The sequence below is a fragment of the Oncorhynchus mykiss genome, chromosome 18 (assembly GCF_057628025.1).
Source record: "Oncorhynchus mykiss isolate SJ-2025 chromosome 18, ASM5762802v1, whole genome shotgun sequence".
Classification (NCBI taxonomy): Eukaryota; Metazoa; Chordata; class Actinopteri; order Salmoniformes; family Salmonidae; genus Oncorhynchus; species Oncorhynchus mykiss.
The window spans coordinates 74,154,232-74,181,114 of NC_143039.1; the positions used below are offsets into that span (position 1 = coordinate 74,154,232).

The following is a 26,883-nucleotide window of genomic DNA, read 5'->3' on the forward strand; positions in this document are numbered from 1 at the left end:
AGAGGGGGAGGAAGGGAGAGGGAGGGAGAGGGAGGGATAGAGAGGGAGGGAGAGAGGGGAGTGAGGGAGAGAGGGAGAGGGAGCGAGAGAGAGGGATAGAGAGGGAGGGAGAGGGAGGGAGAGGGAAGGAAAGAGAGGAGGGAGAGAGAGGGAGAGGGAGGGAGGAAGAGAGAGGGAGGGAGAGAGAGAGAGGGAGAGAGGGAGGGAGAGGGAGAGCGAGAGAGGGAGATAGAGATATGAGAGAGAAATGGAGAGAGAGAGCGAGAGAGAGGGAGAGAGAGACAGGGAGAGAGAGGGAGAGGGAGAGAGAGGGGGAGGAAGGGAGAGGGAGGGAGAGGGAGAGGGAAGGAAAGAGAGGAGGGAGAGAGAGGGAGAGGGAGGGAGGAAGAGAGAGGGAGGGAGAGAGAGAGAGGGAGAGAGGGAGGGAGAGGGAGAGCGAGAGAGGGAGATAGAGATATGAGAGAGAAATGGAGAGAGAGAGCGAGAGAGAGGGAGAGAGAGACAGGGAGAGAGAGGGAGAGGGAGAGAGAGGGGGAGGAAGGGAGAGGGAGGGATAGAGAGGGAGGGAGAGGGAGAGAGGGGAGTGAGGGAGAGAGGGAGAGGGAGCGAGAGAGAGGGATAGAGAGGGAGGGAGAGGGAGGGAGAGGGAAGGAAAGAGAGGAGGGAGAGAGAGGGAGAGGGAGGGAGGAAGAGAGAGGGAGGGAGAGAGAGAGAGGGAGAGAGGGAGGGAGAGGGAGAGCGAGAGAGGGAGATAGAGATATGAGAGAGAAATGGAGAGAGAGAGCGAGAGAGAGGGAGAGAGAGACAGGGAGAGAGAGGGAGAGGGAGAGAGAGGGGGAGGAAGGGAGAGGGAGGGAGAGGGAGAGGGAGAGAAGGGGAGAGAGGGGAGAGAGGGAGAGGGAGCGAGAGAGAAGGATAGAGAGGGAGGGAGAGGGAGAGAAGGGGAGAGAGGGGAGAGAGGGAGAGGGAGCGAGAGAGAGTGATAGAGAGGGAGGGAGAGGGAGAGGGAAGGAAAGAGAGGAGGGAGAGGGAGGGAAAGAGAGGAGGGAGAGAGAGGGAGAGGGAGAGGGAAGGAAAGAGAGGAGGGAGAGAGAGGGAGAGGGAGAGGGAAGGAAAGAGAGGAGGGAGAGAGAGGGAACGGGAGGGAGAGAGATTCAACAGTATTGTATTGTACTCCAGTGTAGAGTGTGTGTGTGTGTGTGTGTGTGTGTGTGTGTGTGTGTGTGTGTGTGTGTGTGTGTGTGTGGATGGGAATTTGGCTCGGAACGTGTTTGGTCTTCCTCTGTGTGTCTGTCCCCTCAATCCCCATTATCAGGGAAAGGTTCAAAGGTCCCAAATGGGGCACATAGACTACCCATAGGGCTCTGCTCAGAAGATATGCATTATTTAGGGCATCAGTTGGGACACAGACTCAGTTCCTTCCTGTCCCGCCTCCAAACACAAAGTGCTGATGTGATCGTTGGTTTCTCCACAGATAATCACGTTGTGTTTCTATAGTAACTGACCATGTGATCGTTGGTTTCTTCACAGAGATCCATGTTGTGTTTCTATAGTAACTGACCATGTGATCGTTGGTTTCTTCACAGAGATCCATGTTGTGTTTCTATAGTAACTGACCATGTGATGGTTGGTTTCTTCACAGATAATAATGTTGTGTTTCTATACTAACTGACCATGTGATGGTTGGTTTCTTCACAGAGATCCATGTTGTGTTTCTATAGTAACTGACCATGTGATGGTTGGTTTCTTCACAGAGATCCATGTTGTGTTTCTATAGTAACTGACCATGTGATCGTTGGTTTCTTCACAGAGATCCATGTTGTGTTTCTATAGTAACTGACCATGTGATCATTGGTTTCTTCACAGAGATCCATGTTGTGTTTCTATAGTAACTGACCATGTGATGGTTGGTTTCTTCACAGAGATCCATGTTCTGTTTCTATAGTAACGGACCATGTGATGGTTGGTTTCTTCACAGAGATCCATGTTGTGTTTCTATAGTAACTGACCATGTGATGGTTGGTTTCTTCACAGAGATCCATGTTGTGTTTCTATAGTAACTCACCATGTGATCATTGGTTTCTTCACAGAGATCCATGTTGTGTTTCTATAGTAACTGACCATGTGATCATTGGTTTCTTCACAGAGATCCGTGTTGTGTTTCTATAGTAACTGACCAGGTGATGGTTGGTTTCTTCACAGAGATCCATGTTGTGTTTCTATAGTAACTGACCATGTGATGGTTGGTTTCTTCACAGAGATCCATGTTGTGTTTCTATAGTAACTGACCATGTGATCGTTGGTTTCTTCACAGATAATCATGTTGTGTTTCTATAGTAACTGACCATGTGATGGTTGGTTTCTTCACATAGATCCATGTTCTGTTTCTATAGTAACTGACCATGTGATGGTTGGTTTCTTCACAGAGATCCATGTTGTGTTTCTATAGTAACTGAACATGTGATGGTTGGTTTCTTCACAGAGATCCATGATGTGTTTCTATAGTAACTGACCATGTGATCGTTGGTTTCTTCACAGAGATCCATGTTGTGTTTCTATAGTAACTGACCATGTGATCGTTGGTTTCTTCACAGAGATCCATGTTGTGTTTCTATAGTAACTGACCATGTGATCGTTGGTTTCTTCACAGAGATCCATGTTGTGTTTCTATAGTAACTGACCAGGTGATCGTTGGTTTCTTCACAGAGATCCATGTTGTGTTTCTATAGTAACTGACCAGGTGATCGTTGGTTTCTTCACAGAGATCCATGTTGTGTTTCTATAGTAACTGACCATGTGATCGTTGGTTTCTCCACAGATAATCATGTTGTGTTTCTATAGTAACTGACCATGTGATGGTTGGTTTCTTCACAGAGATCCATGTTGTGTTTCTATAGTAACTGACCATGTGATCGTTGGTTTCTTCAGAGATAATCATGTTGTGTTTCTATAGTAACTGACCATGTGATCGTTGGTTTCTTCACAGAGATCCATGTTGTGTTTCTATAGTAACTGACCATGTGATGGTTGGTTTCTTCACAGAGATCCATGTTGTGTTTCTATAGTAACTGACCACTGTGATCGTTGGTTTCTTCACAGAGATCCATGTTGTGTTTCTATAGTAACTGACCATGTGATGGTTGGTTTCTTCACAGAGATCCATGTTGTGTTTCTATAGTAACTGACCATGTGATCGTTGGTTTCTTCACAGAGATCCATTTTGTGTTTCTATAGTAACTGACCATGTGATGGTTGGTTTCTTCACAGAGATCCATGTTGTGTTTCTATAGTAACTGACCATGTGATCGTTGGTTTCTTCACAGAGATCCATGTTCTGTTTCTATAGTAACTGACCATGTGATCGTTGGTTTCTTCACAGAGATCCATGTTGTGTTTCTATAGTAACTGACCATGTGATGGTTGGTTTCTTCACAGAGATCCATGTTGTGTTTCTATAGTAACTGACCATGTGATCGTTGGTTTCTTCACAGAGATCCATGTTGTGTTTCTATAGTAACTGACCATGTGATGGTTGGTTTCTTCACAGAGATCCATGTTGTGTTTCTATAGTAACTGACCATGTGATCGTTGGTTTCTTCACAGAGATCCATGTTGTGTTTCTATAGTAACTGACCATGTGATGGTTGGTTTCTTCACAGATAATAATGTTGTGTTTCTATACTAACTGACCATGTGATGGTTGGTTTCTTCACAGAGATCCATGTTGTGTTTCTATAGTAACTGACCATGTGATGGTTGGTTTCTTCACAGAGATCCATGTTGTGTTTCTATAGTAACTGACCATGTGATCGTTGGTTTCTTCACAGAGATCCATGTTGTGTTTCTATAGTAACTGACCATGTGATGGTTGGTTTCTTCACAGAGATCCATGTTGTGTTTCTATAGTAACTGACCATGTGATCGTTGGTTTCTTCACAGAGATCCATGTTGTGTTTCTATAGTAACTGACCATGTGATGGTTGGTTTCTTCACAGATAATAATGTTGTGTTTCTATAGTAACTGACCATGTGATGGTTGGTTTCTTCACAGAGATCCATGTTGTGTTTCTATAGTAACTGACCATGTGATGGTTGGTTACTTCACAGAGATCCATGTTGTGTTTCTATAGTAACTGACCATGTGATCGTTGGTTTCTTCACAGAGATCCATGTTGTGTTTCTATAGTAACTGACCATGTGATGGTTGGTTTCTTCACAGAGATCCATGTTGTGTTTCTATAGTAACTGACCATGTGATCGTTGGTTTCTTCACAGAGATCCATGTTGTGTTTCTATAGTAACTGACCATGTGATCATTGGTTTCTTCACAGAGATCCATGTTGTGTTTCTATAGTAACTGACCATGTGATGGTTGGTTTCTTCACAGAGATCCATGTTGTGTTTCTATAGTAACTGACCATGGGATCATTGGTTTCTTCACAGAGATCCATGTTGTGTTTCTATAGTAACTGACCATGTGATGGTTGGTTTCTTCACAGAGATCCTTGTTGTGTTTCTATAGTAACTGACCATGTGATGGTTGGTTTCTCCACAGAGATCCATGTTGTTTTTCTATAGTAACTGACCACTGTGTATACAGTAGGTCTACCATGCTCTACGGTAGTGACTCAGGATTCATCCCAAATGGCACTCTATTCCCTTTATAGTCCTGTCAAAAGTAGTGCACTATATAGGGAATAGGGTGCCATTGCCATAGGGCCCTGGTCAAAAGTAGTGCACTATATAGGGTGCCATTGGCCATAGGGCTCTGGTAAAAAAGTTGTGCACAATATAGGGAATAGGGTGCCATTTGGAACACAGCTAGGCTGTCAGTTGAGAAAAGTCTTCTCGATACTGCTTGAACTTCATATTTCTCCTGTCAGGCCCCAACGTTGACATCCCAACCTCTCCAGAGAGTGTGGGCTGGTGGATGTCATGGCGCATACCAATGCTGCGACAGGCAATCAAGCCTGACGGGATTCAGTTTTGACAGACAAGGCTGTGGAGGAGTGAGACGGCTCCTCTGTGCTCCTCGCAATACAAACAATGAGAGCCAATCTAGTTCTCATTCTAATCATATCGAATTAACCTCATTCAAATCACCGAATCTATTGAGTGGAGACATGAATTAATTATCACAGATGCTATAGCCAAGACTAATGAGCCAGCAGGAGAGTACACCAACCTGCCGGGCGACCAACAGGCCTGTTGCTCAGCTACTGTAACCAAGGCCTTTTATTTCCCACAATGCTGTTCATAGCACTGTTCACCACTGGCTGGCTGAGGCAATGACAAGAGCTCCGCCCCGGTGGCACATAATGTACATTACAGCTGTCCTCCTGTAGGTTTTAACTCCGCCCCGGTGGCACATAATGTACATTACAGCTGTCCTCCTGTAGGTTTTAACTCCGCCCCGGTGGCACATAATGTACATTACAGCTGTCCTCCTTTTAACTCCAACCCCAGTTGTAACTAACCTGATTCAGTTTATCAACCAGCTACTTATTACAATTCAGTTTTACCTAGCCACTGTGCTTCAACATCTGCATTGCTTGCTGTTTGGGGGTTTTAGGCTGGGTTTCTGTACAGCACTTTGTGACAAATCAAAGTTTATAAATACATTTGATTGATCGATAGATTAGGGTTGGAGTGAAAACCTGCAGGACGGTAGCTCTCCAGAAACAGGGTTGTGCAGCCCTGCCCTATACGTATAGTATGCTGCTTTTTACCAACCCTGTGGGGTATCCATGGAGATGACATACGTACCTCAATGCTGTAGAACTTAGATGGTTCTTAGATTCTTTCTTAGAACGGTCTGTACTAGACGATCTTTGGCAGAACTTCCCCTAGCCTCCCTTGGCAACCACAGCAGTGGATAGAGATACAGAGGGAGAGGGGATATGTCATGTGTAATGTACTGTAACAACACTGACTCTGACCTTACATGATAAGGCACATTTATGAAATATGAACTCGTAGAGAGAGAGAAGAGGGAAGGGTAGATAGATGGAGGGAAGGGAAGGGAGAGGGAGGAAGGACAGAAGGGAGGAGAGAGAGAGAGAGAGAGAGAGAGAGAGAGAGAGAGAGAGAGAGAGAGAGAGAGAGAGAGAGAGAGAGAGAGAGAGAGAGAGAGAGAGAGAGAGAGAGAGAGAGAGAGAGAGAGAGAGAGAGAGAGAGAGAGAGAGAGAGAGAGAGAGAGAGAGAGAGAGAGAGAGAGAGAGAGAGAGAGAGAGAGAGGATGGAAGGGAGAGAGAATGGAAGGGAGAGAGAGAGATGATGGAATCACCACCATGTGCTACTGCAGCTATTCTCTTTCAGCTGAGGTACTTAATCTAAATTGCTCCTCTTACAAAAATGGTCTCCAGAATTGCTAATCAGCTTTGCAGCAAAACGTCAGTTAAATGTATTGGGCACTAAGGTGTACAGCGCTCAAAACTCCCCAGAACACTATCATGTGTATGCTTGTTTTCTTTGACAGTACAATTAGTATTCATTTACATTCTGGTCTGATTTGAACATGTACACGTGGCTCTGCTGTTCTTAAGGTTAATAACATAAATGGGTCAAACAAAACCTGGTAATACCAGCATACCGTTGCATAAACACTACAAGAAACAATTACCCACAAGAACATGGGGGGGAACAGAGGGTTAAATACGCAACATGGAATTGATGGAATTGGAACCAGGTGTGATACAAGACAAAACCAATGGAAAATGAAAAGTGGATCGGCGATGGCTCGAAGGTCGGTGACGTCGACCGCCAAACACCGCTCGAACAAGGAGAGGGACCAACTTCGGCGGAAGTCGTAACATTAAGAGAAGAGGAGGGGGTTATGAAGAGAAGGAGAAGGTTATTAAGAGAAGAGGAGAAGGAATGACTATGGGGAGTAGGAGGGCAAGACACACAGCTTTCTAACAAGCATGAAGTATGAAGCATCCGGCAGAAATGGAAAGATGGAGAGATGGGAAAACATATCGAGGGACACAGACAGAGAGATAGAGATCAAGCAGACAGAGGGATAGAGATCATGCAGATAGAGAGATAGAGATCAAGCAGACAGAGATATAGAGATCATGCAGATAGAGAGATGGAGATCATGCAGACAGAGATAAACATCAGCGCCACAGGTAACTTCCACAAAGCTGTGAACGATCTGAGAGACAAGGCAAGAAGGGCATTCTATGCCATCAAAAGAAACTAAATTTCAACATACCAATTAGGATTTGGCTAAAAATACTTGAATCAGTCATAGAGCCCATTGCCCTTTATGGTTGTGAGGTCTGGGGTCCGCTCACCAACCAAGACTTCACAAAATGGGACAAACACCAAATTGAGACTCTGCACGCAGAATTCTGCAAAAATATCCTCCGTGTACAACGTAGAACACCAAATAATGCATGCAGAGCAGAATTAGGCTGATACCCACTAATTATCAAAATCCAGAAAAGAGCCGTTAAATTCTACAACCACCTAAAAGGAAGTGATTCACAAACCTTCCATAACAAAGCCATCACCTACAGAGAGATGAACCTGGAGAAGAGTCCCCTAAGCAAGCTGGTCCTGGGGCTCTGTTCACAAACACAAACACACCCTACAGAGCCCCAGGACAACAGCACAATTAGACCCAACCAAATCATGAGAAAACAAAAAGATAATTACTTGACACATTGGAAAGAATTAACAAAAAAACAGAGCAAACTAGAATGCTATTTGGCCCTAAACAGAGAGTACACAGCGGCAGAATACCTGACCACTGTGACTGACCCAAAATTAAGGAAAGCTTTGACTATGTACAGACTCAGTGAGCATAGCCTTGCTATTGAGAAAGGCCGCCGTAGGCAGACATGGCTCTCAAGAGAAGACAGGCTATGTGCTCACTGCCCACAAAATGAGGTGGAAACTGAGCTGCACTTCCTAACCTCCTGCCCAATGTATGACCATATTAGAGAGACATATTTCCCTCAGATTACACAGATCCACAAAGAATTCGAAAACAAATCCAAATTTGAAAAACTCCCATATCTACTGGGTGAAATTCCACAGTGTGCCATCACAGCAGCAAGATTTGTGACCTGTTGCCACGAGAAAAGGGCAACCAGTGAAGAACACACACCATTGTAAATACAACCCATATTTATGCTTATTTATTTTATCTTGTGTCCTTTAACCATTTGTACATTGTTAAAACACTGTATATATATATATATAATATGACATTTGTAATGTCTTTACTGTTTTGAAACCTCTGTATGTGTAATGTTTACTGTTCATTTTTGTTGTTTTTCACTTTATATTTTCACTTTGTATGTTGTCTACCTCACTTGCTTTGGCAATGTTAACACATGTTTCCCATGCCAATAAAGCCCTTGAATTGAATTGAATTGATAAAGAGATCAAGCAGGCAGAGATAGAGATCAAGCAGACAGAGAGATAGTATATATTCACTATATATTATCCACCTCACTTGCTTTGGCAATGTTAACACGTTTCCCATGCCAATAAAGCCATTGAATTGAATTGAATTGATAGAGATCAAGCAGACAGAGAGATAGAGATCAAGCAGACAGAAATATAGAGAACAAGCAGTCAGAAATATAGAGATCAAGCAGACAGAAATATAGAGATCAAGCATACAGAAATATAGAGATCAAGCAGACAGAGAGATAGAGATCATGCAGACAGAGTTAGAGATCAAGCAGGCAGAGATAGAGATCAAGCAGACAGAGAGATAGAGATCAAGCAGACAGAGAAATCCAGATCAAGCAGACAGAGAGATAGAGATCAAGCAGAAAAAAGAGATATGGTAGAAATAGATATGGTAGAAATAGATATGGTAGAAAGAGATATGGTAGAAAGAGATATGGTAGAAATAGATATGGTAGAAAGAGATATGGTAGAAATAGATATGGTAGAAAGAGATATGGTAGAAAGAGATATGGTAGAAAGAGATATGGTAGAAAGTGATATGGTAGAAAGAGATATGGTAGAAAGAGATATGGTAGAAAGTGATATGGTAGAAAGTGATATGGTAGAAAGAGATATGGTAGAAAGTGATATGGTAGAAAGTGATATGGTAGAAATAGATATGGTAGAAAGTGATATGGTAGAAAGAGATATGGCAGAAAGAGATATGGTAGAAAGTGATATGGTAGAAAGTGATATGATAGAAAGTGATATGGTAGAAAGTGATATGGTAGAAAAAGATATGGTAGAAATAGATATGGTAGAAAGTGATATGGTAGAAAGAGATATGGTAGAAAGAGATATGGTAGAAAGTGATATGGTAGAAAAAGATATGGTAGAAATAGATATGGTAGAAAGTGATATGGTAGAAAGAGATATGGTAGAAAGAGATATGGTAGAAAGAGATATGGTAAAAAGAGATATGGTATCATGCTGCAAAGGAAGATTGAAGGAAAGTGCTGTAAAGCATCTTGGCTGGCTTCTAGACAAATGGAGAGAGAGCGATGAAGAAAGTAAGAGAGAGGAACAAAGGAACAAGAAACATGAATGTGTTAATACATTATTACACACACTCAACACACTGAGATTGGTATTGGTGTGACTGGAAGATGGAAGGGAAAATGAGAGCTACAGTATATGAATATGACAGAGGACAAGAAGGCTAGATCTGAAGGAGAGAGGGAGAGGGAGCGAGAGAGAGAGGAGAGTGATAATAAATGGTGAAGTGCAGAGGAATGAGAGAATCCATGGTCTACTTTGATAATGACTTGACATTTGTAATTAAAATATTTGCATCTAGCTAGAAGAGCGTAGATAGGCAGCACAGTAGTGGAGAGGTCTGAATGAGAGCGCGAACAGGAAGAAAGACGGAGTGTAGTGTGTAGTTGGCTGAGGGAAGAAAGGGGGAGAAAGTAGAGATAAATGAAAGGCTCAGTTAAGGGATTGCAAATTCAAAGTGGTTTATGAAATGGAGAGGGATCGAGCAGAACAACCCCTTCCCTCCCTCCCTCCCTCCCTCCCTCCCTCCCTCCCTCCCTCCCTCCCTCCCTCCCTCCCTCCCTCCCTCCCTCCCTCCCTCCCTCCAGCTCCTCTCGCTCTCTCTCTCTCTCTCTCTTCCCCTCTCTCTCTCTCTCTCTTCCCCTCCCTCTCTCTGTGCTCTGTAAACCTGGAACACTGTATTATCCCACACTCTCTGCTGCAGTCAACGAAAAATAAATTATGCTCGGGAACCTGTTTGCTTTAACATTTACCCTGCTGCTTGCTACCACGACTGTTTGTGTTGTTGTTTTAACTGCTGAAGGGTAGCCGGGTTCGACTCTCGTCATCTGCTTACCTGTCGTTTACAATTCCGGCATGCAGATCCAGCGTCACGTACATCGTTAATAGACAGGAGAGGGAGAGAGGAGCTGGTAGGAATAGACGAATGTGACATGTTTATGTTTTGCCGCGGTCAATCCTACACTACGTGTACACTACCTAACGTGCGCATTAATTATATCATAGCGCAATATCTTTCGGGGAGAGCAGTGAGTATGTAGGAATTGGATAGGGCAAGGACAGACGAATATTTAAAAGGACCACTGTTGAACAGTATAGGTTTCCATCGGATTTATTGCTATTTCTCTCTAAATGATTTCACCATCTATACATTTTTTCCCCAGAGACTTTATGTTATTGGAATATTTGCAACAGCGCTAAGTCACTCGTTTTATTTCAGTACCCTGGACAGCGCTAAGTCACTCGTTTTATTTCAGTACCCTGGACTGAACCAAAGTATGGTCGGAGCCGAGGACAAACTAAACAATCATTATCTTATGCAACGTTTTCTTACCTGTTATTGATATCGAAAGAGCAAGTGGAATTAAGAGACGTCTGACCTACGTGTGCTGTTAATTGACATGTGTTTCTGTTAATTTTTACATAACTTTCACCCGGTCAGCTATTGATTGCGCTAAATGTGTAACTGCAAGAGGATACCCGTCTACCTGCAAATTATATCCAACCGACTCTATTTATAGTCTAGGTGACTATGGATTTGTCTCGTTAATATTATGATTTGTCTCATAATATTGTCCCGAGACCAACACGTGTTGAGTGTAGACAGAAGAAGAATCATTTAGAGGCAGAAAAACAGCATTTTGTGTAGGTTGCTTAGACTTAACAGTTCCATTTATTTACAGACCAAAACCAAAGTTACCCTTCAGCAGAACTAGTGTTGAGATAGGTTGGCTATTTAATGAGGGATATAAATAGTTTATTTTGTCTTGACAAAACACGCAACTTTCAAGAGTTATTGACACAGCTACAGCAGAACAATATCAGAGGAGAATTAGTCACCAAGACAATTCTCATACATAAGCAGCATACATCTTTCAAACCAAGTTTCTGAGACTCTAAAACTTCCAACATGGCGGTGTCCTGTCAAAGTCTACCCGAGGTTCGACGCTCCATCATCGGCCAGACACTGATCTTTGCCTCGCTGACTTTACTCCTCTCTTGGTCCTGCCCGGCTCTAGGCAAGAAGAAGCTCTACATCGGTGCCCTCTTCCCGATGAGCGGAGGCTGGCCCGGGGGCCAAGCATGCCTCCCTTCCGCTCAGATGGCCCTCGACTTGGTGAACAAGAGAACGGATATACTGCCGGAGTACGAGCTGGAACTGATCCACTACGATAGCATGGTGAGTAGCCTAGCCTGATACACTAAATATCTTGGTGAGTAGCCTAGCCCGATACACTAAATAGCCTGGTGAGTAGCCTAGCCTGATACACTAAATAGCATGGTGAGTAGCCTAGCCTAGCCTGATACACTAAATAGCATGGTGAGTAGCCTAGCCTGATACACTAAATAGCATGGTGAGTAGCCTAGCCTGATACACTAAATAGCATGATGAGTAGCCTAGCCTATCCTGATACACTAAATAGCATGGTGAGTAGCCTAGCCTGATACACTAAATAGCATGGTGAGAAGCCTAGCCTGATACACTAAATAGCGTGATGAGTAGCCTAGCCTGATACACTAAATAGCATGGTGAGTAGCATAGCCTGATACACTAAATAGCATGGTGAGTAGCCTAGCCTGATACACTAAATAGCATGATGAGTAGCCTAGCCTATCCTGATACACTAAATAGCATGGTGAGTAGCCTAGCCTGATACACTAAATAGCATGGTGAGTAGCCTAGCCTGATACACTAAATAGCGTGATGAGTAGCCTAGCCTGATACACTAAATAGCATGGTGAGTAGCATAGCCTGATACACTAAATAGCGTGATGAGTAGCCTAGCCTGATACACTAAATAGCATGGTGAGTAGCCTAGCCTAGCCTGACACACTAAATAGCATGATGAGTAGCCTAGCCTAGCCTGATGCACTAAATAGCACGATGAGTAACCTAGCAGGCTAGGCTAAGTAGCATGGTGAATAGCCTAGCCTGATACACTTAATAGCATGATGAGTAGCTTAGCCTGATACACTAAATAGCATGGTGAGTAGCCTAGCCTAGCCTGATACACTAAATAGCATGGTGAGTAGCCTAGCCTAGCCTGATGCACTAAATAGCATGATGAGTAACCTAGCAGGCTAGGCTAAGTAGCATGGTGAGTAGCCTAGCCTGATACACTAAATAGCATGGTGAGTAGCCTAGGCTAAGCTATTGGCAAAGTGCACTTTAAGTTCCTATAGGTATAACAACTTGTAATAGGAATGTAAGGTTGATGCATTGACTGCATGATTTCTGTGTAAACATCCAAAGTGTCTGATTTACGTGGTTTGTACGGTTGTGTTAATAATTCAGACTGGAACGTTATTCGTGTTGTAGAACAGCATTGTGTCATAATGACTTGCTTTTATCACAACTTTGTCTTGCCTATATTTTGTGTAATATGAATACCAAGTCTGTCATGTGTGCAAGCTGTCATGCGTGCAAGCTGTCATGCGTGCAATCTGTCATGCGTGCAATCCCATAATTAGGATAATAAACTGTCCTCTGTGAATTTCTCTAATTTCCTCAGTCATTATTTTTTTAATGAGCGCCAATAGACTGTATCTTTGATTCATGTTCTTTAAGACGGGCTAAAACCACTCAGTAGAAAATGTAGCTTATGAGCATTGGTCATCATTATGTAGCCTCTGTTATTCTATTCAATAGAATCAGAAACCCCTTTATTCAAGTACAATTACTGGTGAAATTGCTAGTGCTGACAACAATAAACAGAATATTCAGACAGAGTGCATAATATGTTTAGGAGTATTGGACTCTCTCTCTCTCTCTCTCTCTCTCTCTCTACCATTCTGCCTCTTCTTCCCACCTGCGTCCCTCCTCCACATCATGGGAGAGAGATGCCAACACACCACACTCACAGTCTGGAAATAGTTAAATGCACTGTGACTGGCTGGTGTTGCTAAGAACATTGCTCTGATTGGTTGGAACTGCTCTGCATTGGAACCCCACTTCAAAAGACTGGGGGGGGGGGGGGTAGAAAGGGAGAAGGGGGGAGGGTGGTTAGAGGTTGGCATAACAACAGTAACCAAGACGACTGCGGTTCATACAAACAGAGAGCTACAGATTTCTCTCCAAGAAAAGGGAAAGATTGTGCGCTTACTATCGTTGCTTGAACAGGGAAACAGATGGATGGCGAGGTGATGTGAGTCTGCCTGTTGCGGTGAGCTCCTATTGAGTGTTCAGCGTAGTTAGCCAAATGTAAGAAGTCATCCATCATAGGCACTTACACAGCCACACACAGCCCGTCCAAGTGTCTTCCAGGTCAGCTGCATGATGAGGTGAAAGTTGACCTCTCGCGGACCAGAGCTCTGACGGATCTGGCGACTGCTTAGGGATTCAGCTCCCAGTGCCTGTTTCTGCCTGTTCTGCTTCCCAGAATGGGAGGGCACTATGAACTGTAGGGCCCATAGGACTCTGGTGAAAAGTAGTGCACTATGAACTGTAGGGCCCATAGGACTCTGGTGAAAAGTAGTGCACTATGAACTGTAGGGCCCATAGGACTCTGGTGAAAAGTAGTGCACTATGAACTGTAGGGCCCATAGGACTCTGGTGAAAAGTAGTGCACTATGTACTGTAGGGCCCATAGGACTCTGGTGAAAAGTAGTGCACTATGTACTGTAGGGCCCATAGGACTCTGGTGAAAAGTAGTGCACTATGTAGGGAGGGGTTAGAATAATTGAGAACACTCCCCATGAGTATCGCTCTGGATTAGTGGCTCTTTTTGTTTACACAGACATTGATTTGATTTGATAGTAAGAAGGAGGGCAACGTTCTCCAAAACCTATTCATGGACATAACGTCAGATTTAGATGGTGAGCATTAGCAATGAGGATTTACAAGAAAACAAGTCCAAAAGGCTGCATTTATTTCTAAGTTTAGGATGGATGGAGTTTTATGTCTAAGTTTAGGATGGATGGAGTTCTATTTCTACATTTAGGATGGATGGAGTTTTATTTCTAAGTTTAGGATGGATGGAGTTTTATGTCTAAGTTTAGGATGGATGGAGTTTTATTTCTAAGTTTAGGATGGATGGAGTTTTATGTCTAAGTTTAGGATGGATGGAGTTTTATTTCTAAGTTTAGGATGGATGGAGTTTTATGTCTAAGTTTAGGATGGATGGAGTTTTATTTCTAAGTTTAGGATGGATGGAGTTTTATGTCTAAGTTTAGGATGGATGGAGTTTTATTTCTAAGTTTAGGATGGATGGAGTTTTATTTCTACATTTAGGATGGATGGAGTTTTATTTCTACATTTAGGATGGATGGAGTTTTATGTCTAAGTTTAGGATGGATGGAGTTTTATGTCTAAGTTTAGGATGGATGGAGTTTTATTTCTAAGTTTAGGATGGATGGAGTTTTATGTCTAAGTTTAGGATGGATGGAGTTTTATTTCTAAGTTTAGGATGGATGGAGTTTTATTTCTAAGTTTAGGATGGATGGAGTTTTATTTCTAAGTTTAGGATGGATGGAGTTTTATGTCTAAGTTTAGGATGGATGGAGTTGTATTTCTACATTTAGGATGGATGGAGTTTTATTTCTACATTTAGGATGGATGGAGTTTTATTTCTAAGTTTAGGATGGATGGAGTTTTATTTCTAAGTTTAGGATGGATGGAGTTTTATTTCTACATTTAGGATGGATGGAGTTTTATTTCTAAGTTTAGGATGGATGGAGTTTTATTTCTAAGTTTAGGATGGATGGAGTTTTATGTCTAAGTTTAGGATGGATGGAGTTTTATTTCTAAATTTAGGATGGATGGAGTTTTATTTCTTCGTTTAGGATGGATGGAGTTTTATTTCTAAGTTTAGGATGGATGGAGTTTTATTCGTGAGTGTAGGATGGATTGGGTTTAACCTCCACACCAGGCCTCCATAACCTTAATCAAAACGCCTGTGAATCTCTCTGTCGCTCTCTCTTTCTCTCTCTCTACACACCAGGCCTCCATAGCCTTCATCAAAACGCCTGTGAATCTCTCTGTCGCTCTCTCTTTCTCTCTCTCTCCACACCAGGCCTTCATAACCTTCATCAAAACGCCTGTGAATCTCTCTGTCGCTCTCTCTTTCTCTCTCTCTCCACACCAGGCCTTCATAACCTGCATCAAAACGCCTGTGAATCTCTCTGTCGCTCTCTCTTTCTCTCTCTCTCCACACCAGGCCTTCATAACCTTCATCAAAACGCCTGTGAATCTCTCTGTCGCTCTCTCTTTCTCTCTCTCTCCACACCAGGCCTCCATAACCTTCATCAAAACACCTGTGAATCTCTCTGTCGCTCTCTCTTTCTCTCTCTCTCCACACCAGGCCTCCATAACCTTCATCAAAACACCTGTGAATCTCTCTGTCGCTCTCTCTTTCTCTCTCTCTCCACACCAGGCCTCCTGTAACCCATCTGTCAGCAACACTTAAGTGATGGTTTATAAGCGGTTTTGTTTTATTGACGGGATTGACTTCTTGCGACCCCCTATAAAATCATCTGATATATTTAAAGGAACTCTGCACTGTCAAGCCATTTTCAAATAGTCAATACTTGAGAATGAACTTGATTATATATTTATAAAGTGTTCATCTCTAGCCTATTCATATGAATAATGGAAAGTGTCTCTGTGAAGGAAAATAATTGTGCTGTTCCAGTCCAGATGAGTCTTTACAATATCGCTGATACTTCATCCAAATATTTAACAGCTGCTTGCTATTCCTTTCGGAAGTCTGTAGAATTCTTAACATTCGGAGCGTTCTAAAAAATCCTGAAAGTCAATGACTGCATTTGGCACGCTTCATAGTGCCTGTGCATCTCTCTGTCTCGCTCTGTCTCAGCCCTTCACTCAGGCAAGCAGAGGTGCTCAATACTAAACAGTTGAAAATACAAAAATATCTACATAGTTTGTGCTGACAGTTTTTTTTCTCTCTGTAGGCTATGTGTGTGTGTTGTTGGGTTCACTTGATTTGATGCGTTGGGCCCCAGCTGCACAGTTCATGGATGGCACCGAAAGACCGGGTCTCCCTGTTTATAGCTCCCTAGCCAAACTTTGCAGTGTTTATTTTTTGTGTGTGCTATTTCTTTTACATGATTTGCTCAGAAAGTTTATTGTATTATTACCTACAGCAAAAATAACTTTCGGACACTCACCAAAAATTGAGGAGAAATTTGCTTTCTCTGACCTGGATTCATTGTTTGTACCCGAGGCAGCTCTATTCATCCCTGGGGCTACACCAAAACGCTGATGCCAGAGAAGAAGAAGAAGTGGGGCCCTAGTCAGACTCAGGCAGTGTGCATACCATCCACCGCTTCAGAGTATATTACTCGCTAAGGTTCAGTCCCTGGACAATAAAGTAGACAAGCTCAGGGCGAGGATCTCCTGCCAGAGAGACATCAGGGACTGTAAAATACTCAGTTTTACGGAATCACGGAGATTCATTCAGCCAGTGGACTTCTCCTTCTCCCTCATGTGCGGACATGAAGAAAGAACCCTCTGTGAAAGAGGCAAAGGGGTTTGTTTCATGATTATTAACAACTCATGGTGGGATTGTGGTAAAATACAGACAGTCAATTTGTTCTCCCGATCTGGAATACTTCACCATGAAATACTAACCGCATTACCTCCCGAGTTAATTGTCTTCGGTCATCGTCACTGCTTTGTACACCCCCCCCCCCCCCCCCCCTACTTTCGGAAAATCAGATCACGCCTCCATTATGCTCCTCCCCACCTATACGCAGAAACTTAAACAGGAAGCACCTGTGGTAAGTACTGTTCAACGTTGGTCTCACCAATTGGAATCTGTGCTTCAAGATTGTTTTGATCATGTGGATTGGGAATGTTCTGGGTTGCCTCTGAGCATAGTATCGATGTATACACTTACTCGGGAACTGGGTTTATCAGGAAGTGCATAGAGGATGTTGTTCCCACTATGTAAGAATGCTGTTCATCGACTACAGCTCAGCCTTCAACACCATAGTGCCTTCCAAGCTCAGGATCCTGGGTCTGAACCAGGGGAGAACGACTGCCCCCTTGCATTGACAATTTAAAGTTGAAGGCTGACCTCGGTACTGGAGGCATTGTCTACAGAAAACAGGATCCCCCATTATAGTGAATGGGGAAATGGCAATCTTCGTGGTCAATATTCTTGTATATATATATAGCAGCCTGCAGTAAATCGGTTGGCTGTCAACTTGACATACTCTATGAGAGGAGGCAGGACTGAGCTGGCCTGCAACGTCACTTCCTAGAGGAGCTCAAACTGCACATGCAAAGTTTCCAAAATCTCCTCCATGTAGCAAGATGGTCGAAACGCTGAAATGACACTTCCTGATCATCAACTGCGCCACTGAGCACTCTCATAGGAAACAATGGAGTGATGTCATCGATGGCTTCGTTCCATATGTTTTACACTCTATGAATCCTTTCCTGTGCAACTGGGTCCTGGATTTCCTGATGGGCCGACCCCAAGTGGTGAAGGTAGGCAACAACACCTCTGCCATGCTGATCCTCAACACAGGGGCCCCACAGGGGTGCGTGCTCAGCCCCCTCCTGTACTCCCTAATCCCCCATGACTGTGTGGCCACGCACATCTCCAACTCAATCAGCAAGTTTGCTGACAACACAACAGTGGTAGGCCTGATTACCAACAATGATGAGACAGCCTACAAGGAGTTGAGAGCCCTGGCAGAATGGTGCCAGGAAAATAACCTTTCCTTCAACATCAACAAAATGAAAGAGCTGATCGGGGACTACAGGAGACAGCAGAGAAAGCATACCCCCATCCACATCGAGGAGGCTGCAGTGGAGAGGGTCAAAAGCTTGAAGGTCCTCAGCGTGCACATCACTGACGACCTGAAATGGTCCCTTCACGTAGACAGTGTGGTGAAGAAGGTGCAACAGCGCCTCTTCAACCATTCTGGGAAGCAGAACAGGCAGAAACAGGCACTGGGAGGCTGAAGGAGTTTGGCTTGGCCTCTAAGACCCTCACAAACCTCTGCAAGTATATGTACACAGTTCCTTCAGAAAGTAATCACACCCCTTGACTTTTTTCTACATTTTGTTGTCAAAATGGAACTATGTCTTTCAATTTATTTTACAAATTAATAAAGCATGAAAAGCTGAAATGTATTGAGTTAATGAGTATTAAACACCTTTGTTATGGCAAGTCTAAATAAGTTCAGAAGTAAGAATTAACTTTTTCAAGTCACATAATAAGTTGCATGGACTGTGTTTAACATGATTTTTGAATGACTACCTCCCTGTAAGGTCCCTGAGTCGAGCATTAAATTTCAAACAGGAAAAAACTGATGATGGATCAACAACATTGTAGTTACTCTACAATACTAACCTACTTGACAGAGAAAGAAGGAAACCTGTACAGAATACAAATATTCCAAAACATGCATCCTGTTTGCAACAAGGCAAGAAAGTAAAACTGCAAAAAATGTGGCAAATTTTTTTTAACTTTATGTCCTGAATACAAAGCAATATGTTTGGGGCAAATCCAATACAACACATCACTGAGTACCACTCTTCATATTTTCAACCATGGTGGTGGCTGCATCATGTTATGGGCATGCTTGTCATCAGCATGGACTACAGAGTTTTTTTGTTGATAAAAATAGAGCTAAGCACATGCACATTCCTAGAGGAAAAGCTGGTTCAGTCTGCTGTCCAACAGACACTGGGAGACAAATTCACCTTTCAGCAGGACAATAACCTAAAACACAAGGCCAAATCTACACTGGAGTTGCTTACCAAGATGATATTGAATGTTCCTGAGTGGCCCAGTTACAGTTATGACATAAATCAGCTTCAAAATCTATGTCAAGACTTGAAAATGGCCCCAAACACGTCACTGACTCAATGAGCCCCAAGCACATCACTGACTCAATGAGCCCCAAGCACACCACTGACTCAAAGAGCGTCAAACTCCCTACTGACTCAAAGAGCGTCAAACTCGCCACTGACTCAATGAGCCTCAAACATGTCACTGACTCAGAATAAACAGGCGTGCCTGAACTGATTGTGACTGGGTGGGTGGGGTTAGTCTGAACTGATTGTGACTGGGTGGGTGGGGTTAGTCTGATCTGATTGTGACTGGGTGGGTGGCGTTAGTCTGATCTGATTGTGACTGGGTGGGTGGGGTTAGTCTGAACTGATTGTGACTGGGTGGGTGGGGTTAGTCTGATCTGATTGTGACTGGGTGGGTGGGGTTAGTCTGAACTGATTGTGAATGGGTGGGTGGGGTTAGTCTGAACTGATTGTGACTGGGTGGGTGGGGTTAGTCTGATCTGATTGTGACTGGGTGGGTGGGGTTAGTCTGAACTGATTGTGACTGGGTGGGTGGGGTTAGTCTGAACTGATTGTGAATGGGTGGGTGGGGTTAGTCTGAACTGATTGTGAATGGGTGGGTGGGGTTAGTCTGAACTGATTGTGAATGGGTGGGTGGGTTAGTCTGAACTGATTGTGACTGGGTGGGTGGGGTTAGTCTGAACTGATTGTGAATGGGTGGGTGGAGTTAGTCTGAACTGATTGTGAATGGGTGGGTGGGGTTAGTCTGAACTGATTGTGACTGGGTGGGTGGGGTTAGTCTGAACTGATTGTGAATGGGTGGGTGGGGTTAGTCTGAACTGATTGTGAATGGGTGGGTGGGGTTAGTCTGAACTGATTGTGACTGGGTGGGTGGGGTTAGTCTGAACTGATTGTGAATGGGTGGGTGGAGCTCTTCCATTTCTTATTTGGAGTTCTTACTGTTGACCAGCGTCTCCAAACAAAACTCATCTCAATCACGTGTAGGCTCGCCTTGGCCTGTATCCCAAATACCACTCTATTCCTTATAAATTGCTATACTTTGGACACTGTGTAGGTTTAGGGAATAAGGTGTCATTTGGGGATAAATTCTAGCAGTCAGTTTAACCCTTCCCCTTGCTCATAATTGGGCCCAATGATGTCACATTACCGACGTGTCTTTCACGTGGAATGGGTTTAGTGTGGACATGAGGAGGGGCTTTACGATGGAAAGGAATACATGAATATACTCGCTAGAGGATTTGACCATTGACTTCTCCCACTTCATAAAAATGACCTAGTTGCGTCCTAAATGAGAGCCTATGCTGTATAGTGCACTGCTTTTGACCAGGGTGCATAGGGCTCTGGTCTAAAGTAGTGCACTATATAGGGGATAGGGTTCCATAGGGCTCTGGTCTAAAGTAGTGCACTATATAGGGAATAGGGTTCCATAGGGCTCTGGTGTAAAGTAGTGCACTATATAGGGAATAGGGCCCTGATCTAAAGTAGTGCACTATATAGGGTTCTGATCTAAAGTAGTGCACTATATAGGGAATAGGGCGCCATTTGGGATGCATTCTGTGACTGCACCATTGAATAGGGCACTGGATCAAATGACTGATATTTCCCCCATACAGTCCAAACAGTAGTCTCACTGGGAATATATTCTGGTCGACAGCAAATAGAGATAAATTACTTCAAACTGATTACACAGAGGAACCTGATTTTGTTTGATTTGTCTGATCGTACAAATTGAGTTAGCAGTGGGCCCGAGGCAACAGATTTCCCCCTTTCCTTAACCACAGTGTTGCCTAATGGCATACTGTACTATCCCTATATAGTGCACTACTTTAGACCAGAGCCCTATGGAACCCTATTCCCTATATAGTGCACTACTTTAGACCAGAGCCCTATAGAACACTATTCCCTATATAGTGCACTACTTTAGACCAGAGCCCTATGGAACCCTATTCCCTATATAGTGCACTACTTTAGACCAGAACCCTATTGAACCCTATTCCCTATATAGTGCACTACTTTAGATCAGAGCCCTATTCCCTATATAGTGCACTACTTTAGACCAGAACCCTATTGAACCCTATTCCCTATATAGTGCACTACTTTAGACCAGAGCCCTATTCCCTATTATAGAGCACTACTTTAGACCAGAGCCCTATTCCCTATATAGTGCACTACTTTAGACCAGAGCCCTATTCCCTATATAGTGCACTACTTTAGACCAGGACCCTATTCCCTATATAGTGCACTACTTTAGACCAGAGCCCTATTCCCTATATAGTGCACTACTTTAGATCAGAGCCCTATTCCCTATATAGTGCACTACTTTAGACCAGAACCCTATTGAACCCTATTCCCTATATAGTGCACTACTTTAGATCAGAGCCCTATTCCCTATATAGTGCACTACTTTAGACCAGAACCCTATTGAACCCTATTCCCTATATAGTGCACTACTTTAGACCAGAGCCCTATTCCCTATTATAGAGCACTACTTTAGACCAGAGCCCTATTCCCTATATAGTGCACTACTTTAGACCAGAGCCCTATTCCCTATATAGAGCACTACTTTAGGCCAGAGCCCTATTGAACCCTATTCCCTATATAGTACACTACTTTAGACCAGAGCCCTATTCCCTATATAGTGCACTACTTTAGACCAGGGCCCTATTCCATATATAGTGCACTACTTTAGACCAGGACCCTATTCCCTATATAGTGCACTACTTTAGACCAGAGCCCTATTCCCTATATAGAGCACTACTTTAGACCAGAACCCTATTGAACCCTATTCCCTATATAGTGCACTACTTTAGACCAGAGCCCTATTCCCTATTATAGAGCACTACTTTAGGCCAGAGCCCTATTCCCTATATAGTGCACTACTTTAGACCAGAGCCCTATTCCCTATATAGTGCACTACTTTAGACCAGGACCCTATTCCCTATATAGTGCACTACTTTAGACCAGAGCCCTATTCCCTATATAGAGCACTACTTTAGGCCAGAGCCCTATTGAACCCTATTCCCTATATAGTACACTACTTTAGACCAGAGCCCTATTCCCTATATAGTGCACTACTTTAGACCAGAGCCCTATTCCCTATATAGTGCACTACTTTAGACCAGAGCCCTATTCTCTATATAGTGCACTACTTTAGACCAGGACCCTATTCTCTATATAGTGCACTACTTTAGACCAGGACCCTATTCCCTATATAGTGCACTACTTTAGACCAGAGCCCTATTCCCTATATAGTACACTACTTTAGACCAGAGCCCTATTCCCTATATAGTGCACTACTTTAGACCAGAGCCCTATTCCCTATATAGTGCACTACTTTAGACCAGAGCCCTATTCCCTATTATAGAGCACTACTTTAGACCAGAGCCCTATTCCCTATATAGTGCACTACTTTAGACCAGAGCCCTATTCCCTATATAGAGCACTACTTTAGGCCAGAGCCCTATTGAACCCTATTCCCTATATAGTACACTACTTTAGACCAGAGCCCTATTCCCTATATAGTGCACTACTTTAGACCAGGGCCCTATTCCATATATAGTGCACTACTTTAGACCAGGACCCTATTCCCTATATAGTACACTACTTTAGATCAGGGCCCTATTCCCTATATATAGTGGACTACTTTTGGGCAGGGCCATAGATAGTGCGTTACTTTTGCCCACAGCCCTATGGGGACATACATAGGGCATAGTGTGCCAATATCAGGTGTCCTTGGGATGTGCCTCACCTTGTCTCTGGGCTCTTCCTGTTTATTGGTGTTGTTGTGTGCAGACTAGTGTGAAATGAATCCCTGACCCGCTCAATCTCTCCACAGTTTAACATACAAATAGCACTTGTATGTTTTTTTGCGGGGTGCCGTATGTAATCAGTCTACCTCAATTTCTCCCTAAACCGACTTCTCTCTCTCTCTCCTCTCTCTCCACCCCCCACCTCCCTCCCTCCCCTTCTACCCCCATTGCTTTCCCACTCTACCTCCCCACTGCCTCTATCCCATTCTCCCCTTGCAACCTCTTCCTCTTCATCTCTCTATCCCCACACTCCCTCACCCTCTTTCTCCCTCCCTTTCTCCTCTCCCTCTCCCTCTTTCTCCCTCTCTCCCTTTCTTCCTCTCTCCACTCCCTTATCCCATCTCCCTCTTTCTCCCTTATTCACCCTCTGCCTCACCCACTCCCCCTTTTCCATCCCTCTCCCTTATTCCCCCTCCATCCCTCTCCCTTATTCCCCTCCTCTATCCCTCTCCCTTATTCCCTGTCTCTATCCCTCTCCCTTATTCCCGTCTCTATCCCTCTCCCTTATTCCCGTCCTCTATCCCTCTCCCTTATTCCCCCTCCATCCCTCTCCCTTATTCCCCTCTTCTATCCCTCTCCCTTATTCCCTGTCTCTATCCCTCTCCCTTATTCCCGTCTCTATCCCTCTCCCTTATTCCCCCTCTATCCCTCTCCCTTATTCCCACTCTATCCCTCTCCCTTTTTCCCATCTCTATCCCTCTCCCTTATTCCTAGTCTCTATCCCTCTACCTTATTCCCCTCCTCTATCCCTCTCCCTTATTCCCAGTCTCTATCCCTCTCCCTTATTCCCCCTCTATCCCTCTCCCTTATTCCCGTCTCTATCCCTCTCCCTTATTCCGCTTATCTATCCCTCTCCCTTATTCCCCTCCTCTATCCCTCTCCCTTATTCCCAGTCTCTATCCCTCTCCCTTATTCCCGTCTCTATCCCTCTCCCTTATTCCCATCTCTATCCCTCTCCCTTATTCCTCTCCTCTGTCCCTCTCCCTTATTCCCCTTCCCTATCCCTCTCCCTTATTCCCGTCTCTATCCCTCTCCCTTATTCCCCTCCTCTATCCCTCTCCCTTATTCCCCCTCTATCCCTCTCCCTTATTCCCGTCTCTATCCCTCTCCCTTATTCCTCTCCTCTATCACTCTCCCTTATTCCACATCTCTATCCCTCTCCCTTATTCCCGTCTCTATCCCTCTCCCTTATTCCGCTTATCTATCCCTCTCCCTTATTCCCCTCCTCTATCCCTCTCCCTTATTCCCGTCTCTATCCCTCTCCCTTATTCCCCCTCTATCCCTCTCCCTTATTCCCGTCTCTATCCCTCTCCCTTATTCCTCTCCTCTATCCCTCTCCCTTATTCCCCATCTCTATCCCTCTCACTTATTCCCATCTCTATCCCTCTCCCTTATTCCTCTCCTCTATCCCTCTTCCTTATTCCCCTCCTCTATCCCTCTCCCTTATTCCCCTCCTCTATCCCTCTCCCTTATTCCCCTTCCCTATCCCTCTCCCTTATTACTCCTCTATCCCTCTCCCTTATTCCCCTCCTCTATCCCTCTCCCTTATTCCCCTCCTCTATCCCTCTCCCTTATTCCCCTTCCCTATCCCTCTCCCTTATTACTCCTCTATGCCTCTCCCTTATTCCCGTCTCTATCTCCCTCCCTTACTACTCCCTTATCCCTCTTCCTTATTACACCTCTATCCCTCTCACTTATTCCCCTCCTCTATCCCTCTCCCTTATTCCCCTCCTCTATCACTCTTCCTTATCCCTCTCCCTTATTCCCTTCCCTATCCCTCTCCCTTATTACTCCTCTATCCCTCTCCCTTATACCATCTCCCTCTTTCTCCCTTATTCCCCCTCTGCCTCACCCACTCCCCCCTTTTCTATCCCTCTCCCTTATTCCCCCCCTATCCCTCTCCCTTATTCCCGTCTCTATCCCTCTCCCTTATTCCGCTTATCTATCCCTCTCCCTTATTCCCCTCCTCTATCCCTTTCCCTTATTCCCAGTCTCTATCCCTCTCCCTTATTCCCGTCTCTATCCCTCTCCCTTATTCCCATCTCTATCCCTCTCCCTTATTCCTCTCCTCTGTCCCTCTCCCTTATTCCCCTCCTCTATTCCTCTCCCTTATTCCCCCTCTATCCCTCTCCCTTATTCCCGTCTCTATCCCTCTCCCTTATTCCTCTCCTCTATCCCTCTCCCTTATTCCCCATCTCTATCCCTCTCCCTTATTCCCCTTCCCTATCCCTCCCCTTATTCCCCTTCCCTATCCCTCTCCCTTATTCCCGTCTCTATCCCTCTCCCTTATTCCCCTCCTCTTTCCCTCTCCCTTATTCCCCCTCTATCCCTCTCCCTTATTCCCCCTCTATCCCTCTCCCTTATTCCCGTCTCTATCCCTCTCCCTTATTCCTCTCCTCTATCCCTCTCCCTTATTCCCCATCTCTATCCCTCTCCCTTATTCCCGTCTCTATCCCTCTCCCTTATTCCTCTCCTCTATCCCTCTCCCTTATTCCTCTCCTCTATCCCTCTCCCTTATTCCCCCTCTATCCCTCTCCCTTATTCCCGTCTCTATCCCTCTCCCTTATTCCTCTCCTCTATCCCTCTCCCTTATTCCCCATCTCTATCCCTCTCCCTTATTCCCGTCTCTATCCCTCTCCCTTATTCCTCTCCTCTATCCCTCTCCCTTATTCCTCTCCTCTATCCCTCTCCCTTATTCCCCTCCTCTATCCCTCTCCCTTATTCCCCTTCCCTTTCCCTCTCCCTTATTACTCCTCTATCCCTCTCCCTTATTCCCCTCCTCTAGCCCTCTCCCTTATTCCCCTCCTCTATCCCTCTCCCTTATTCCCCTTCCCCATCCCTCTCCCTTATTACTCCTCTATCCCTCTCCCTTATTCCCGTCTCTATCTCTCTCCCTTATTACTCCTCTATCCCTCTCCCTTATTCCCGTCTCTATCTCCCTCCCTTATTACTCCTCTATCCCTCTCCCTTATTTCTCCTCTATCCCTCTCCCTTATTCCCCTCCTATATCTCTCTCCCTTATTCGCCTCCTCTATCCCTCTTCCTTATCCCTCTCCCTTATTCCCCTCCTCTATCCCTCTCCCTTATTCCCCTTCCCTATCCCTCTCCCTTATTACTCCTCTATCCCTCTCCCTTATGCCATCTCCCTCTTTCTCCCTTATTCCCCCTCTGCCTCACCCACTCCCCCCTTTTCTATCTCTCTCCCTTATTCCCCTCCTCTATCCCTCTCCCTTATCCCTCTCCCTTATTCACCTCCTCTATCCCTCTTCCTTATCCCTCTCCCTTATTCCCCTCCTCTATCCTTCTCCCTTATTCCCGTCTCTATCTCTCTCCCTTATTCCCCATCTATCCCTCTCCCTTATTCCCCTCCTCTATCCCTCTCCCTTATTCCCCTTCCCTATTCGTCTCCCTTATTACTCCTCTATCCCTCTCCCTTATACCATCTCCCTCTTTCTCCCTTATTCCCATTCTGCCTCACCCACTCCCCCCTTTTCCATCCCTCTCCCTTATTCCCCTCCTCTATCCCTCTCCCTTATTCCCGTCTCTATCCCTCTCCCTTATTACTCCTCTATCCCTCTCCCTTATTCCGCTTATCTATCCCTCTCCCTTATTCCCCCTCTATCCCTCTCCCTTATTCCCGTTTCTATCCCTCTCCCTTATTCCGCTTATCTATCCCTCTCCCTTATTCCCCCTCTATCCCTCTCCCTTATTCCGCTTATCTATCCCTCTCCCTTATTCCCGTCTCTATCCCTCTCCCTTATTCCCGTCTATATCCCTCTCCCTTATTCCGCTTATCTATCCCTCTCCCTTATTCCCGTC

General features: G+C 44.6%; 1 protein-coding gene across 1 annotated transcript in view; it reads left to right on the forward strand.

The window, feature by feature from the left end:
* The first annotated feature begins 10,119 nt into the window (after nucleotides 1-10,119).
* Nucleotides 10,120-26,883, forward strand: part of LOC110496897 (gamma-aminobutyric acid type B receptor subunit 1) — a 155,821-nt gene continuing 139,057 nt past the window's right edge. The window contains exon 1 of the mRNA XM_036953572.2: nucleotides 10,120-11,644. Coding sequence (XP_036809467.1) covers nucleotides 11,375-11,644 — 270 coding nt within the window. The 5' untranslated portion in view covers nucleotides 10,120-11,374. The remainder of the gene's footprint in view (nucleotides 11,645-26,883) is intronic.